Below are 18,494 nucleotides of genomic sequence, written 5' to 3'. Positions count from 1 at the left end.
GGACAGGTAAAACAAATCCTATATAGCCAATAAATACACTTACTTTCTATGCCTTATGGGAAAAAAAGTTTCCTTGAGGCGTATTAGTCAGTGGTTTTTTTGCTCACAAAGTTTTACTTTTTGAGTAAAGTTTTTTTTTCTTATACCATCTGATTAAATAGATTTCATAAGTATGTGTTTGGTTGGCAGAGAGAGAGAGAGAGAGAAAATCGAGGCAATGATATAAACCCAGTTCCGGGCTATGTGTAATCCCTTGTCCAGGAACATAATTCAGTGGTTGTAAGGTAGGGTTCTGTTATTATAAGCATAATGCTGTCCTTTGCGACGAATTAGGTTTTCCATCTGCAATTTTCAACCGACAAATATGCACAGAGAAAAAAAAGGATCTTCACATGGAAAACAAATATGCCTCCCCTAGGTAGAAAAAATAAATTAAAATAGCCATTGCAATTTCATCCTCATTCCTCGCTAATTAAGGGATCTGCATCTTTTATACCTTCATTCATTATTATAGCCAGAGCTACAGGGAAGAAATGCAACCATCTCTCTCTCTTTCTCTCTCTCTCTCTCTCTCTCTCTCACACACACACACACACACGTACACACGCACACGATCACACATTCAGAGTTTGCAAAATAAATGACAAACTCTGTGGGTTGTATTTTAGTTATATTATTTTATAGATGCTGGGCATGGAGATGGTGTTTAGAACGGGTCAGTGCGATCAAGTTTATTTGCAAAAATAAGTCTCCAGATTTGCTAAATTTATGCTGGAAACTCATCACCTCCCCCATTACAACCTCTACTCCTTCCCTTCCTCCACCGCCCCCACCCCTCATCCCCTCCTGTGTATACAAGCTAGGGAGACTGAAAGTTAACTTGCACCAAAACACCCGAGTCTCTTATAAAGTAACCTCTGGTATCACTTTTAACTAAAGAAGTGTAGTAATTAAAAGTCTGAGTTGTTTTTCCACGTTTCCGCATGCAGTCCTAATTAAATCTTTACGATCCTCTCTGTGACTATTAACTGCCAGCATGCTGCGCGAATATCCTGTACAAAAACCCAGCAGGAGGGCGTAATTAGATAGAAAATCAGACAAGAGTCTTCTCATTAACTATAACAACTAACCCACGTTGCTGATGAAGCGAGTGGAGTGCATCCACACACACATAGAAAGACATGGACATAGCCGGGCAATATCGAGATAAGGTGAGGTTAAAAAAAAAGGAAGAAAGATGGCGCTTCATATTTGCCTCCATTTTTATAGCATCGTGTTGCAAAATGATGCTCTCCACCAGGCTGCACCATTTGTTCATCTTCCGCTGTCTCGTTGAAGACAGTGTAGAAGCTGCTAAAGGAAAGAAGAAAAAGAAAAGACCTTATCCTTGTGTATGATCTTTCCCCTCTTATTTTCTGTGATACCTGTAGGTATGAAGCCTATTAATTAAGGAGGAGTCAAAAAAAGACAAAAGGGAGGGGGGGTCAACGGGGAGGCTGGGGTCAAGAGGGAAAGGAATCCAAGGAAATATAATTTATTATTCCATCACATCTTGGATGTGCTGTTGGAAATATAATTGTATCCTAACTCATTTCCCACCTTAGCTGGGGTCTCCTGAGAATAGAAAGATATGTACATAAGGACTGGATTATGGTAAACTAAGACACTACTTGGAAAGATAAAGTTAGAATAAGAGGAAAATTCCATGACTTAAAGATGTTTAATGTGTCTTTGGGAAAGAAAAAAATCAACAACCCTTAAAGCCATCATCTAATATATCTATCTATCTATAGCTGCAGTTTAGAACTGACCACAAAAGGGAACCACTTATTGAAATCTATTAGAAATGGTTCTTTAGTCATCTCTGCTCTCTGCGATGGTTGTTGTTGCTCATTGAGGAGGGTATTCTATATCAGACAACTTATATTAAGAAATAAAACTTAACATTTGCCCCTGTTGCAGTGTAACTGTCTTTGTTTGTTTTCCTGCTAAAGAAGTTAATGCCATAATAACAGGTGTGCTTCTAACCAGCGTGAAAGTAGACAGGTTGAGGAGAGAGATTGAGTGACTTTTCTAGGCAATCAATTTAATTGCTCTTATATTTTGTCTCTGTGTAATTCCCTTCCCCCATCTCTCTCTCTCTCTCACACACACACTTCTAACTTTTAAACCAAACCTTGCGAGCTGTTAATCTCTGTTTGTTTCCTATACTATGTGGGTGTTGCACTCCACTCTGAATTGCTCAAACTTTAATTACAGTCTATAATGTAAACCTTCCTATATAAAAAGTAAATGGCCTGTGAGTTAAATGGCAGGGTTAATAATAAAATAATAATAATAATAATTCATAATAAACAACTACGTTGTCCTTAATCGTGTTCATTTAGATACTAGATCTCGGATATGTTACCAAATTGCCAAATTTTCAAAGAAAAATATAAAGCTTTATTGAATGCAGAAAAGATTATGTAATATCCATGTTTTATAAGATAACAAAAATACTATTGCACCCCATGTGCTTCACACCTTTATTATAATACCATATAATCTGGAACAATTTCATTTCCATGTCGATTTGGAGGACTACTACTACTAATAAACCTTTCTTCCTCCAGTGAATTAATGTAAATGGAAATAAGAGTAACTCCGGTTTGGAATGACATGATTTATGTACGCCATTCTTTAATATCCAGTCAATTTGAATAGTGATGTTTTTATATTCACAGTCAGTTGAAGATGCCAATAACAGCGGTATGAACCTATTGGACCAGTCTGTCATTAAAAAAGGTATGGATTATTCCAACAAGCTTGACAAACTTATACTGTGTAGCAATGTCTTCCTGATATGATTTTACTTTGAGCCAATTAGTTTACCCGGAAAATAGACTCTCATGGGAGATAGATAGATGGATGAAACAGGAAAGAGGAGGTAAAAGGAACCAGTATTTTCTTGTCTAGGAGTTAGATGATTACATTTTATCTTAAATATTTCTTTTAATTGCTGCCAACTGATTTAAAATAAGTAAACAGCTGTCAAATTTTGAATTTCCCAGCAATTCCTATTTTGATATTGGTGTAAAAATGGCACCACATATTATAAAATAGTTTTCACAGATCTACCTTAACTTTTCACCTCTAGTAGTTCTTGATCTGCACTGTGTGGATTGTTTGATTCCATTTGTGGCTTTTATGCGTTTTCCAATCGTGCCAAATGTGGGGGGCAGGGGCGGGGAAGAAACACACGCTTCTGGAAATACAACCTCCCTCTCCAATATGCCCATTTTTAAAATCATTCTACATATGCATACATGATTTAGTGTAACTGCAGAATCACCCCATACTGTTAAAGGGAATGTGATATTAACAAATGTTTGCAGTCTCTTGTACAGCTGTAAGCAAAATAATTAACTAATTAAACTAATTAAATGTAATTACAATAACTCATTTTGGGCGTGTTGCAGCTGCTTAATTTTTTTTACATTTCTCTGACAGTCACTTGAAGATGCATGGCGATTAGTATGGGTTATGCTCATAGACATTAAACAGCTCTCACACTGCACATTTAGGGAGAACTATCTTTAATTATCCAAGGAATTTCTATTTCTAGATTCAGTTTTAAATACTAGAGCTGACGCTTAGCAATGCTGGCCCTTATGTTTACTATCAACAGCACTTATCTGCAGTGGTTTATTCTTCATCTCATGCACACAAAACCGATACTTTAATAGAGATGAGTCTCTAGAATATTAAGAAAAGAACGTAAGGGGGTTGCTGAAATAAAAATTCAAGGCAGGGTGACGTATTTCGATTGTTTGTTTCCTTAAAAAATGCAATTATGTAAATTCGAGCAAGCATAACTTTGGGGAAGGGGGGATGAAAACCTGAAGCTCTTTTGACAACATAATTTATGGCGGGTGGTGCAGAAAAGTAGGCTGTTGTGGGAAACAGTGAATTGCCTTTAAGAAAAAGAACTGCTCTGCGCTTTTCAGTTCGCATGTATTACCAACCTATGGGTTTAGGTGTGTAACATATCGGTTTGCGAATGTCTGCTCTGTCTATATCTAGCTCTCTTCCTCTCTAGCTCATACGCAATGTTTTCTCTTGGGCCTTCGTGATTAATTGGCGGTTGATTTGTGGCTGAGAGGCTTCTCTTTAGCGTTGATCTGCCTTCGTATTTTCGTTGCCTCGTACGCACATTTTGCATTTTGTTCTGTGCAGAACACTGCCATGTATTGTATGTGACCACTTCATCAAAACAGGCTGTTTTCTGTGTTTTTTTCAAAATGAAAAGGGTAGCAGGAACATTCGGTGTCAATACACAGTGATTGTGGCTCTAAAGGTAGTCAGTGTCAAGCAGTTAAGCACATCTAATGATCCTTACAATTATATTAAATAGAGAGAGAGAGAGAGAGAGAGATCAGAAGATGCTGATAATTCTAGTATGCATGTGAATACTACAATTTGAGTATACTCACAACCGCAGGTGTATACTTAACCCTAGTCTATATCAGAAGACACTTAGAATTATAATAGCTATATTGAAACGTATAGATACACTTTAAAAATCATATCAGTAAAAAAAGATACCGACATTTTCTCGTAGGTGTGTTAAAAGGCATAGAGATGTTATCCTCCCCCCGCCCCCCGAATTAATGCTGTGCTTTATTGAACTTTTAGTCTAATTTTGTGAGTTTAGGTTTTCTTTGAACACTGGTAGAAGGGAAGAGACACATGGAGTCATATCTGTGGCTGCCGATGTTGGATCAGACCGATAGAAGGTGCAAAATAGAGAGGGTGCAGTATGAATTTTGCTATGGTCTCAACACTTTGCAGCCATAGGAATGTACTTTGAAATAAGAACAAGTTATCAAAGACCCGCAGATCATTCTTGCTGGCAGATGATAGATAGATAGATAGATAGATTTTCTTCTTGACTATTACCAGTAAAGTGTACGTAATGATAAATGGAATCTGGACAGGAGAAGGGCTGACGGATTTGCCTGTTTCAAAAGAAGCTAGTTTACTGTTAAAAACGTTCTCATAAAAATGTAGTGTGAAAGATAGGATATAGAAGTAAATTATTAACACAAATATCTCATCCATCCTCTCGGATATAAGTGCCTACATGTTCATGATCTTTGAGAGTCATGGAGGTAATGATGATTATCTATCTATCTACAGCTTCAGAAAGCTTGCCTAAAATTTTAAGAAACCCTTGTAAAAATATTATCATCATCATCATCTTGAACTGTTCAATTGATCATCCGTATTGATCCCACACAATAGATTATACACACACACTCTCTTGTTATGTTTGCTGTCTGGGCTTACTTGACATTTCTGAAGTAATTTAGTTAAGAGGAAATGAGTTGTTCCCAGTAGAGAGAGCAAACGAGTGGAGTGAAGGTAGCCAGCGTGATAAATGGCTCTTTCATTTGGAGATCTCCAGAGCTCGTTTAAGGCTAATTTTCTGTATTAGCCCCCTTTGAGCTATTAATGCAATAGGCAGGCACCGTGGCCCCTCGTCTCTTAGCTGCCCCATTAGAGAGCGCATTAAGCTGCCAAGCCTCTACTCTACTGTGGTGGTGATGGTAGGGGTGGCGAAATAATGAAAGGTGCTTTTCAAACTCTCCTAATCTAAACTGGCAGAGGGTGGCTAATACGATTTGAAGGGGTCTGGTCAATGAGCAATCAATAAAGTAATAATGAGAAGGATGCGGTACATTAACAGTCTAAAAATCCAACGAGACATTAAAAAATCATTCTGAACTCTTAGTTCCATTAAGATTGGCGTAGTGGAAAGGAAAGGACAGGGAGGAAGCCCAGATAAATGGCTGTGATGATGATGATGATGATGATCATCATCATCGAGAGTATTAATATTAGATTTATCTCAGGTTTAAGGAGTTAGCGGCTACATATTATCTGGGGTTATCCTCACATTCCGTGTCCCCCAGGTTGCTGCTGAAATCAAGGGGGGTATTTCGGCGTGTAAGGAAGGCCCTAGCGGGTCCCCTTGTCAACAGCTCAGCTGTAATTTGTTTGACATGATCTATGACAAAATAAGTTGCCCTCTTTCAAAATCTCGCGTGGCCTGAGTCCAAAGTTCAATTGTTGTGACTTTGGGGACATAGTCAGTGACCTTAAAAGTATCCTGATTTATTTACTTTAAACCATTTCCATACTTGTCTGTGCGCGCGCACACACAGAGTAACACCGAACTCTATTTTAAGCTTAATATGTTAACGTAGTGCAAATAAGCTCTAATTCCACCCCGCCCCCCAAGAATCACACACAAGGAGCCTCTTAACACCTTAAAAAAGTCACTCCCTCAATGAAACAGGATAAGATTTTTTTTTCTCTCCCGCTTCCTGAAGTGACCAGCAATAAATGATTAACTAAAAACCACGATATCTGGTTACAACTTTTCAGGTGATCGAGCTGCGAATCGGTTGAAATGTAACGTAGAGAATTTGCCTTGGTTTATTTATTTATTTTTGGTTCTTTTCCTGGAACACCAATTGTATTTCATTATCGCGTTTGCTTTAATGGGAAACAATTTCGGGGTAATAGATTTCACTCTTAAATTAATTCCTCGCTGCAAATGCAGGAGTGGTGGTGGAATCGAACTCTTTCCATCAGCTCATGAAGACACGATAGGTAGAGAGATTATAAAAACAAATCAGGATCGAGGCTCAGTGTCAGGGGGTATTATGTATTCTCGGGTTTCTAGGTTTACCTACGAAGTCAAACCAAGTCACCCACTGCCAAATCCTTGACCGTTTTGATGGACATAAACCTTTCTAATGAAGGCTAATTCCAAATCCCATTAATACTTACAGAGATCTGTAGACAACAAATGGATCCAATACTATTATTTTTTTGCCCAGTGCAGATGATTAACCACCAATATTTCTTTAAACCACGTTTTTGTCTTGCAGTATAAGGAAGGTGCTGGAATAATGTCGAATACTTCATCCCATTATTAATTTAATACGTGTGTGTGTGTGTGAAATGCTACTTTTGCATTACCACGCAGTTGTGTAGAGCAACCCAACAGAGAAATGAAAAAAGACTGAGCCTTAATGTATGCACAGAAAATTGTAAACATGTAAAGAACTGAAAGCTTCACGCTGGGTTTTGCCATGCTCCATTTCCTTACCATTTCCTGCTGTCGTTTTAAAGCGTTCTCACTCATCTAGAGATTCCGTTTGCAGGAACAGTATGCTCATAATTACTAACAAATCAAGCGGCTACTGTTGCTCTCTCGGTTTATTGATAAGCTGAAGAGAAATGGGAGGGGAAATGACAACGAGGCTGAGTGGACCAGGAAAATCACATTTTTTTTCAAAGCTGGAGGGGATGTTTTGAGGAACAATGGGAAAGGAGACACACACAAAAGAGTTTGGGAGAAAAATTTTGTGAAAGTGACAAGAAGATCAGCATAAATGGGACAAAGCAAAACATGCAAGAAGTAGGCAGAAACTTGTGTGCGCATGTGTTGTGTCCTTCTATGGACAATTATTATGAGGCATAAAAGCAGATTTGGAAAACACATCGATGTAGGTAAAAATACTCCAGGGAATACAGTGTAGAATTGTTTAAATAAATGCATTAGCGGACATTTTACGCACAGCTTCTAAAATCTCAAAATTATATTATCTCTGGTAATAGTTCTAATATCTTTGTAATGATAGAGAGATAATTAATCCATTCCATGGTAAACTCACTTTTTTTTGGAGTGGCAGGTAATTTACGAAAGATAGAGTATAGATTAGAATACATATCTCTGAAGCTATGAAATCGCAATAGATATGCTTGCACAGGCTTGCAAGACTCCTAAATGTGTTCAGAATTATTATACTCAAGTGATCTTGATGTATACCTAGTCCCTTTTGTATAGTTATTGTAAAGAACAATCGCAGAAGTTTGCAAAGCATGGCAGGAAAGAGGACTAACTTGCCTACCAAAATTAATTTGCATGAAACAAAATATTGAATATATTAAATCCATATTTCAAAGGTAAACTAATGTAACAAATGCTCCAAAAAGGGCAAAGCAAATTGGGAGAGAGATGTTTAAACATATCATGTGTTCAGCTCTCTCTGTGATGAGTTTAGACGAAGATCAAATTTTCATAGGACTATTGTCTCTTGTTTAATTTCTCAGTTCACTGGACAGTGACCTGATAAACTAGTCACTAAATATAGGTACTGGAAAGGTGTATCAAACCTTTGTCTGTGTTTGTTGGCGTGGAGAAGATTGCAGAGTGAAATGATCTCAGTTGTTAGTGGCCCTTTAAAGGATTAGTGATTTCACAGCGTGTGTATGTTCATGTATTTTCAAAACAACCCGATTGTGTCTTGATGGGGGCGCTTGAGTGACTCTGCAAAACATCTTACTGAAAAATGTAGCGCAGAGGGGAGACGTGTTTTTGTTTTTGTTTTTTAACATATGCTTAAAGCATCCTAAAACCAAAGGGTCTGACTGATCTATTGGATCAATGACAACATTCCTATTCATAGCAATGGAAAAACCGCATCGGGCCTCTGTCCCCCTTTTATAACTGGTTTTGTGCCAATTTCAAGTTTTTTGACGGGCTAGAGTTGAGAAGCTGGAAACGGCCTTCCGAAGCTGTATACATCATCTTAGTCAAAATAATACAAAATAGGAATCCGTTCCCATTTCTGATCCCCCCCCCTCAGTAAAGCCTCTCAAAATAAGTGTCAGAGGGGTAGCCCTGTTAGTCTGGATCTGTAAAAGCAGCAAAGAGTCCTGTGGCACTTTGTAGACTAACAGACGTATTGAAGCATGAGCTTTCCTGGGTGAATTCCCACTTCGTGGGATGCATCAAAATAAGTTGTTTGCGTTAGAGACTATGTGCAGTCTATTTGAAGCAATCTGTATATATGAAATCTACATGCGTTTTGGGTTTGCGCTGTTACAGAGCTTTTATTGTGGGAGTCTGGCCTGGCGGTAGGAAATCATTTATAATAAAAACAGCGAAACCCTGTTGTGTCTATTCCATACACCGAGGTTATAAAATTGGCAGTTGTCCAGTTGTTAGCACTTGTTACGGTATTAGGCTATCCGATCTTATTGTTCAGCAGCCCCAGACGACTTAAATAGTCCCTCAACTCCAATGGGTTGATTCTCCAGACATGTTGCAAATAAATAGGGTTTTATGATCTAACTGGCATGTATTATAAGTACCTAAGTAGCCGGCATATGTATGTAGTAGAACCTATTACTTGCAAAATTGGTTTTGCAACTGATTGACTGGCAATGCGATATTGCAAAGGAGAATCTGCTGTACAGGGGTGTGTAATCAATTAGTCTTCTCTGTAAAATATGCCCCCTAGACTACCACCAGCAAATCTAGAATTTAGGAATACATGTTCTATAAGGAAATAAGGCTGCAGTGATTCCAAAAGGAAGCAGCAGTAGCAGCTGTCTGCTCTTATTAACTCCTGCATAAAACATACCTTAAGTATGGTTTGTTATCAATTACGTGCAGAAATGAAACAACTGGGAAAATGCAGCGACGCTGTCTATAAATTAAAGTGATTTTGTTGATTCATTAGAGCACCTGCTGTAAATCATAACAGTTACACACAATTATGAACAAGCTATTTAAGTTGATTTGTAAACAAAATTCATACCAGGAGGGAATTGCTTGCGTTTTTAGTTTAGCAAAATAAGTGTTTGTTACTAATTGTGTCTGTTCGGTGTTATAAGAATTAGAATGGTATAAGTCCTTCGGTTTTTCCTAGAGCAATCTTATTTGTTACTCAGAGAAATTAACTACTTTGTCTGGTACTGGTTAAGGGGAAGAGTTTTTAAAAAAAATCCCCTGATGTATTTTTGTTGCTGTAATCAGACCAGTTTTATTTAGAAACTGAATAGTCCCACTTTTGTATGTTTGTTATATAGTATGCTAAGCCATCTGATACCAGACTATTTTTAATGAATCTTTTTAGGGGGGAAATAATTGTGCTAATTATGTTGCACAAACCTGTCTTGTTAAAAGCCCAAAACAACAATAACATAATCCTTTCCTTGTTAAATTCTGTAGTCCTGATTCTCACTTAAACCAGTAACTCCTTTGTCTTCATTAGATTTTTTCCCTAGTTGTTATCATTGTTAGTAACAGAAGTATTAGGAAGAGGAGTATTAATATTCTTGTAACCCATCCATATGCCCGGCGCTGTGCATTACACAAGAAGATATAGCTCCTGCATCTCAAGGCTTACAAACAAATAATTTAGGAAGAAATACAGTTAAAATACATTTATAATATACATCTTTTTTTTTAAATTGTCAAACCAATATACATCAGCTGTACTCCACTGCACCGTATCCATTATCACCCATCCAGGTCAGTTTCCTGTAGATTCAAGGCAACGGCGACTCTTATTGGTGTAGCTACTAGGAAACTCTGGGCCTATGAATTGACTTTTCTTCAGCTGTGCTATGGATGTCAGACTAGACAGTTTGTACTCTTATGTGTCATCATGGGATATACCTCCACAGTCACCCCTTCTTTCTCTCTCCAGTTCCAGTTCCTCCAAAATCTGTTACTTCTCTGATGATGAATAAAGATGGCTTCCTGGGTGGCATGTCAGTCAATACCGGCGAGGTGTTTTGCTCAGTACCTGGCCGCTTGTCCTTGCTCAGTTCCACTTCAAAGTATAAAGTAACCGTGGGAGAAGTTCAAAGACGCCTCTCGCCTCCAGAGTGTCTGAATGCGTCGCTTTTAGGAGGAGTCCTTAGAAGGTAAGGGCTTGCAGCAAATGTGGGTATTTACCTAGACACACACAGAGGCTAAGCATTTTGTCTAAAGTCTATACTATGGTAAAGGCATTTGCAAATATGTGTTGTTCTGACGTTGTAGTTGTGTGTGTAGAACTCAAGGCAGGGAAAAATAAGTAGCAATATGAAAACATGGAAATTAATGCCTAAAGTTATGTTAGTGTCTAAGACTGAGAAGGCAGCTCATAGTAAGGTCAGTAAGGGATCTCTCTCTCTCACATACACACACACTTATTTACTTACTTACTTTCTTCCCAACTCTCTCTCTTACATACACATATTAATCTATTCAAACATACATTTTAGAGGAAGGCTTCTATTTAAATAAAAGGTCTTCTCTATGAATACAGGTGTTATAGGTAAGAAAGCTTAGCTACTATGATCTTTGCCTGTAAAAGAAGCAGAGATTTAAAACAAATAAACTTTATTTATGTATTTATTTATTTGCATTAGTTAGGAAGTTTTAAGAAGTTTACAAATCCTTGCCAATTAAATATCAGAAACAAAGCAATCATTGCAACAGCAAGCTTTTGTTTAAAGAGGCATTATGCGAGAATGTAGTCTATTTAAAAGGTGTTACCATGTTACAGAGTGAGCATCATTACACCTACAAAATGTCCTTTCTAGTGAGTTTATTGAATTTAGTGACATCTCTGTATACACATATTTAAGGACCAGGCATGTCTATTAAATAACATTTTTTTTTAAAAAAAATGGACATATGTGATTGGGTTTTTTTCAGGTGAATGTACTTTGTTTGATATTGACCCAAAGGTAAACAAATATCTAAGTAGCTATTTGTCCTCTGTCTAATTTGCTGGGTACATAATTGGTGTGTTAATTTTTTCCATAACAACAGCCTCCCATAGTTTTTGAACCGTTCCTCTAGGTTTGGACTATTTTTCTTTTTCTAACGAGAAGCTACCAATACTCCAGCATCTACTAGCAGATGAGAGATTAATAATTCTTCATTTCCTCTTGTGTGTGACCATTTCCACTGGGAAGCCCTTGAAGGATTACCAAAGGATTATTTGGTGATAAATATCCAACAATTTGTGATATTTAGGTACAAGTTTTATCCAAATACTTTCTAATGACTGGACATGTCCACCATATATACATAAAATCTCCACTTTAACCCCAATTTCTCCAACATTTATTCCCATTTTACATACATACACACTAGACAGATAGAAAGATATATATATATATATATATACATTAATTTATATATTAACATTAACCTGACTGGTTTGAGGTAGCACTGAAACAGTACCTTAAAGAACATTTCTTTTATTGTAATACAGACAGGTTGCTGGTCCTCCTTCCCAAGGCAAGTCCCATTCCTCTGCGCTGATTTGTCTGCCCATGTCCTTCTCCCAGAGTGTCATATGTGGACATATTGTTAGCAAAGAATAAGCCAGATTTTTTACTTACAGATGCGAATCTGCCTGTGCTTTGTAATAGAGAGTGAAGCAAAGAGAACATCTGCAAGAGAAATTTCAAATAGAAACTATAACTAGCAAGGTTAAACACATACGCCCTTACTGAGCCTCAGTGATTTCTGAAGAAGAACCCAGGACTCAAACAGTGACTTTACTTTGTATCTTGAGTCCAAACTTTAGAGAAGGTTTTGGTTCAATATCTGTATTTCAGAGCATGTGAAATATAGATGGCTGCTCTCTTGCTACTGTGCCATTGGTTCCTATCCACTTTGACACAAAATACTGAGAGACCAGAATCTAGGTGGGGAAACTTTCTCTACTGGATGTGACTTCATTTCATATTCCTTATATACAATTTAAAAAGCTGTTAGTGATAAAAGATCTGGGGTGAAATCCTGGCGTGCTGAGGTCAGTGGGAAAACTCCCATTGACTTCAGTGGAGCCAGTATTTCACCCCGGGTTTAAACCAGCTGCATAAAACTTGGGGGGAGAGATAGCTCAGTGGTTTGAGCATTAGTCTGCTAAACCCAGTGTTGTGAGTTCAGTCTCTGAAAGGGCCGCTTAAGGATCTGGGGCAAAAATCAGTACTTGGTCCTGCTAGTGAAGGCAGGGGGCTGGACCCAATGACCTTTCAAGGTTACTTCCAGTTCTAGGAGATAGGTATATTTCCTGTTGTTGTTGATTATAACAATACCTGGCCCTAACAATAACTCTGCATTTCCCATGAATATCAGTCTTCCTTTTAATGTCCCTATCAATTTCCTATATAGATTACATTAGGTGCTCATATCACTAAATATTCATATCCCATATATAATGTAGCTGTTCCAATAGATAGTTCAACATTTCCTGTATAATATCTATTGAATTCTACCTTAGGTGTTCTTATCAGTTTCTCGTATATGTTTCATGCTTCCTCTAGGTACGCCCTATCAGTTCATCCCATACTTCTGTCTTCCCACCTGGATATACAATCGTATCCTAATACGCCTTAGTCTTATACTGTAGGAACCAATTTGGTTTCTTCCATGACAGCAGCTTATACAGAAGTGATTTCATTCTATGCATTTGTTTTCTGTAAGTTAAAGAGAGAGGGAGAACTTCGTCAGTTGTGTGTGGCAAAAATTAAGCAAACCTCAGCAAACTCTACCAGCAAGCGCGCGCACACACAATGTGCTAACCTCAAGTTAAAACCCCTTCAAGCTCCAGTGGTCTTTAAATTGCACAGTCTAAAAGTTTGTTTCAGGGACATTCCGAGGTTAATCAGAATGTTAATTTCTTTGCAATTCCAGAGCCAAATCGAAAAATGGAGGGAGATCGTTGAGAGAGAGGCTAGAAAAAATCGGCTTGAATTTACCAGCCGGCAGGCGTAAGGCCGCAAATGTCACTTTACTCACCTCCCTGGTGGAAGGTAAGCGGTGAATTGCAAGCTCGCTTCACACTATTGGCTGCTCCGAAGTCTTTTTGGTTTGGGAGTTTGACATTTTGCAAAGTTTCATGGATTAAGTGGAAATCGTTGCAGTGGTGGCATTAAGATCTGTTTAACATGCATAATACTGAGTGAAATTAAGACTTTAAGGACTCCATTTAAATCACGCTGAAGTCACTGATCAAACTCCCATTAACTTCAATGGGTGTCTTGATTTCAGGTTTGCCTCAGTGAGATCTGCAGAATCGAACTTTCTCTGCAGTTATGCAAATATTCCCATTCCCTACTCTTGTGGATTTCCAGGCAATATTCCCTTTGAATAAGGATCTAGTCTGTGCTGGGTCCAGGAATTTAAAGCTAATTCATTAGTTCCAACCTTAATTATGGCAGATGCACATTACAATGTGGCCATTGAACGAAAATAATAAAGAACTATTTTTTTTTATTTCAGCAAAGGAAAAAAGTTATTACAAATTAACAGTTATAAGTACAGTTTACCTGAGGGTGAAAGTTTAACAGAGAAACAAGCGAGCCCTTTCTTTAAGAAGAAGGGGGGAGCAGTGGGGTATAAAAGAAAGAAACAAAAGAAAAAAAATGAATACTCGAGTTATACCTCCTCCTAAATGAACAAACGCTATCCCATACTTGATGTGATGCTCTGATGTTGGTACTGTATTGAAATGTGGAATTCACAAGACTGTCACTTGTTTTTTTTAGGAAATACTGTATTCATTCTGGGGCAAACTGGTTCTTCAGAAATTATAACTAACAATTATGTGATGTAATTATGAATTATATGTATTTATATTATACATACACAGAGGCGAGCAACATTCAATATGTACAATAACACACTATGTCGTATCTCATATGCATGTGCCTATAGATTTGTACCATACATTAACTTTTACATTCTTCTGATTTAATTGTAAATGCAATACATAGTTACACACTCATATGTGAAATCAAAATCAAGACAATATTCGTTCTAGTTATAAGTATTGTTTCTATTTTGACGCTATAGTATATCTATATATTCATAAATCACAGTACATTACATGAAAATACCTATCAGACTATGAATGCATAGTTAAAGACACTATATGTAAACATTTACCATGTGAGAAAATACATTCATCGTCTGATATGCATATTCATATATATTAATTAATACATAGTTCAAACACACACCCCATACCTATATCTATGCGTGTGTGTAAAAGTATGCATTCACTTTAATAGCAATATCAGAAGATCTTAAAAGTTGACACATAGCACAAATGTACGTGCAGATCCATATGTGCGTGTGTGCACATACATTATATATGGATATAAAACTATACAACGTTTATATCATTATATATTACGTTACTGTCCTCTGATTTACTTACAGATCAACAATTTACCTTAAAAGATTTCCCTTCTCCTACAGAAAGTTGCACTTGCTGTAGATTTATTTTGTTTTCTGACAACAGGATTTTTTTCTTGTTGAATTATGTTGCCTATAGCGTAAATGTTTCCCTCATCTCTGGCCAGGATTAACAAAAAGCAGTGAGAATGGTGTCTCTGCACATAATTTAGTGTATGTGTGTGGGGGGGGGAGTGGGGGGAGAAGAACCATCCACTGAAATTCTAGCATTTGGCGGACAGCGTGATTCATCTTTTTGGTGATTATTGAGAAGAGTTTTTTTTTTTCTAAATGACGTTTTAAAGTAAGTCCTGATCGTTAAAAATAATGTGGTGCTAGAATTATTAGACATAGCTGGTTTGCCTGTCAGAAATCTTCCTCGTGGTCCTCCAGGCTGGGCTTTAAAGAGTTTAATGCTTTATTCTAGAGGGGCTGAGCTATAATCTGATGGAATCCCCCCAGAGTCTGTTTTTTTCCCCCTCTTTCTTCAGCTACTGTGTCGTCTTCTTCTTGTGGTGAAAAGTACATCAGTAGGAGTTTGATGACACGAACCTCTGGAGGGTAGAAACCTGAAACCAGGCAGGCAGAGGAAATGCCAATTAGAATTATAGTTAGAATAATTATTTTTCATATGAAAGGTCCCCTTTCAATGGGATTTTTTTGGGGGGTAGGGTGAGGGTAGAATGGGTAGCTTCTGTTGCATTGTGATCAGACCTATGCAAAACTGCACTTTCCATTGGATACAATGCACTCGGCTGCTTTGTTTTCCAGATGTGGCTATAATAATGTGCAACACACGCACATGGGATATGATATTCTGTGGTAGAGCTTTTGGGACACTTTTCTGGTACATGAAAATACAAACCTATTCTGCACATTTTAAGTCCGGGTCCATTTACCTCTCAGGACATGTCTTTTGTTTTCACACACTTGAAAGTCTGTATTATCTATGTATTAATAACACACTTTTTCTCTGCCCGTGGGACTAGAACCGTAATCAGTGTAAATCACCACACTCAACTGAAGTCAATAGAGCTAAGACGATACATGCCATGTAAAGGCTCCTTCCACCAAAAACTGGGGTGTGCTCTGCAGAAAGAGACTGGGCTCCTACACGCATGGAACCGTCATTGTCATTGAATTCAGTTGGGGTTGTGCCTCTCCAGTGCCAAATTGAGCAGGACCAGTACCACCAGCAATAACGTGGCTCAGTGTATTCCAGCCGGCTCGGTTGAACCATTGTCTGGTCAGCCTCTTCACTGAACAACCCTGCTGGCCTGTGATGATCAAAGGCTGTTCATCTCCCTTCAGGTGAAGCTGTTCACTTAGCTCGGGATTTTGGATACATCTGTGAAACGGAGTTTCCAGCGAAAGCTGTTTCCGAGTACCTGAACCGACAGCACACGGACCCCAGCGATCTCCACTCCCGGAAGAACATGCTCCTGGCTACAAAGTGAGTAGGACGAGCCCACCTCCCGCTTTGCTTTCAGGGTGGCCACTTGGAGAGTTTGACGCTCGTTCTCCTCCACGCGGCCATTCTCGCTAGCGCTCTGCAAAGGAGCCGGCCCAGCAGCGCTTTCTCCAATAGGCTTTGCCCCGATCTCCCTCTCTCGCTGTCATTGCGCGGTAGGTGTGTGGGGGAGAGGCTGTGCTCTGGGTGTGTTCCTGTCCCTGGGTCTGATTGTGTGGACCTGTAACACTACGTGCTCTGTGCGTATCGTTGGAGCTGTAAGAGCGTCCTTGGAGCTGTGTGCGCATGGAACACACCGGGGTTTGACTTTCTTTCTTTCTGTGTGCGTGTGCACGTGTCCCCGTGTTTTTTGTCTATTTCTCTCCCCTCCCCCCTTTCTCCTCCCCCGCCTGTTTTGAGTCTCCGTGTTTCTTTCCTCCCTTGTGTATGACTTTGCATCTCTCTCTCTCTCCTGTTGTTTGGTTTTGGGTGTGCATTCCTCTCTTTCTCTATTTGTGTATTTCGTGCTTCTCTCTGTGTAGGAGTGGCTAGGCCTTGCCTCCGCTCCCACGGAAGTCAAAGGAAAAAAACCTCACCTTGACTTCAAGAGCGAGCAGCCTTATCTATCAAAGACCCCGACCAAATAATTTACCATCTCCCCTCCCCAAAATATGGAGCGTTAATCGCCTTGAGAAATGTGCAGCTGCAGCTCCAGAGGGGGGACCTTGTAAATCTGCCACTACAGCTACGTCTGTGGAACTTTTACAGGAGCTTTTCTGTTGTGTTTGATTGACTCCTGTCGTTGGCTCTCGCGCTGTATGGTTTGGTGTTTTAAGGCCAGATCAGGTTTTCGGTGGTGAGCTCTGGGTGTGTCCTGTATGTTAACTCTCTCGCAGGCAAGACCCAAGCTGTGTAGTGCCCTGGGACGTCGCTTGCTCCGCTGAGAGCGCAATTTAAAGAAATATATGCAGGCGTGGAAAATCGTTTGCTCAGATTTGTCTAGATGTTTTTTTTAGACGCCAATGGAATTTGATTGCCCTTTTCCGCAAGGTCAAAAGATATTAATGTCCCAGAACTTTAATTGCTCGCAGAACCCTGCCTTGCTCTTTCAAGCTTTAAAGGGTTTGACTCATTACCGTTTGCTCTGCAAACTCAAAGCTTCCTCTTTTGCACTTTCCTAGAGGATAAGACTTTTATCTTTCCCCACCCTCTGAACTCTTTAACTCATGGGGAATTTCAGAGGATCACAGATGAACTCTCCTCTCCTACCTCGATGTTGCTATTATTTTTTTTTTGGAGGGGGTAATCATTTCCCCTCTGTATTTCTATTTCGCCCTGAGATGATGCACCTGTTTCACTGGGGGCCTTGTGAGTGGGGTGAAGGGACGTTTAGCCATAGAAAGCCACCAAATGAAAAGAGAAGGATTCAGTGTTCATCCTCCCGGGTGGCAAACGAGCTGTTTTAAAGATAAACAAGCACCGACGTCAACCCCCGTGCTTTGAAGCGGTGCTCTCCAAAAAATGCTTTGTGTTCTTTTCATCCCAGCAAGAGTAGAGCAGCAACCCGCCACTGGTGTCTCTTTATCGCCCGGGCAATGGCTGTCGGTTAGATCTTACCTCCCGTTTGCCGCACCAGCAAAACCGTACCTGGCGGCTAGCGCTCCCGTTTCGCTCGCGGAGCGCGCGGCGGTGCTCGCCTGTAGGCTCCCGAGCTTTTGCAAGCAAACGCCGCGCGGGCGGGCTGGAAAGAAGAGCGGGACCGATTCCAGGAGTGGCTGATACAGCGAGACCTGATTTTAAAGGGAACGAGCCCGAGTGAGATGATCATGGGGACTCCCTGTAGTAATAGCCACCTGTCCCAAACCTGGACTTTAGCGTCCAAAATCTGGTCCTGTCCCAAACCTGGACTTTTGCGTCCAAAATCTGGGGGCTTACCTGAAACTCCCCCAA

General features: G+C 39.4%; 1 protein-coding gene across 1 annotated transcript in view; it reads left to right on the top strand.

The window, feature by feature from the left end:
* The window catches only part of TFAP2B (transcription factor AP-2 beta), a 28,771-nt gene that overhangs the window by 7,519 nt on the left and 2,758 nt on the right, over positions 1-18,494 (top strand). The window contains exons 3-6 of the mRNA XM_032804080.2: positions 2,727-2,787; positions 10,557-10,776; positions 13,550-13,668; positions 16,406-16,547. Coding sequence (XP_032659971.1) covers positions 2,727-2,787; positions 10,557-10,776; positions 13,550-13,668; positions 16,406-16,547 — 542 coding nt within the window. The remainder of the gene's footprint in view (positions 1-2,726; positions 2,788-10,556; positions 10,777-13,549; positions 13,669-16,405; positions 16,548-18,494) is intronic.

The sequence above is a fragment of the Chelonoidis abingdonii genome, chromosome 3 (assembly GCF_003597395.2).
Source record: "Chelonoidis abingdonii isolate Lonesome George chromosome 3, CheloAbing_2.0, whole genome shotgun sequence".
NCBI lineage: Eukaryota > Metazoa > Chordata > Testudines > Testudinidae > Chelonoidis > Chelonoidis abingdonii.
This window is presented reverse-complemented; position numbering and strand designations above follow the sequence as displayed.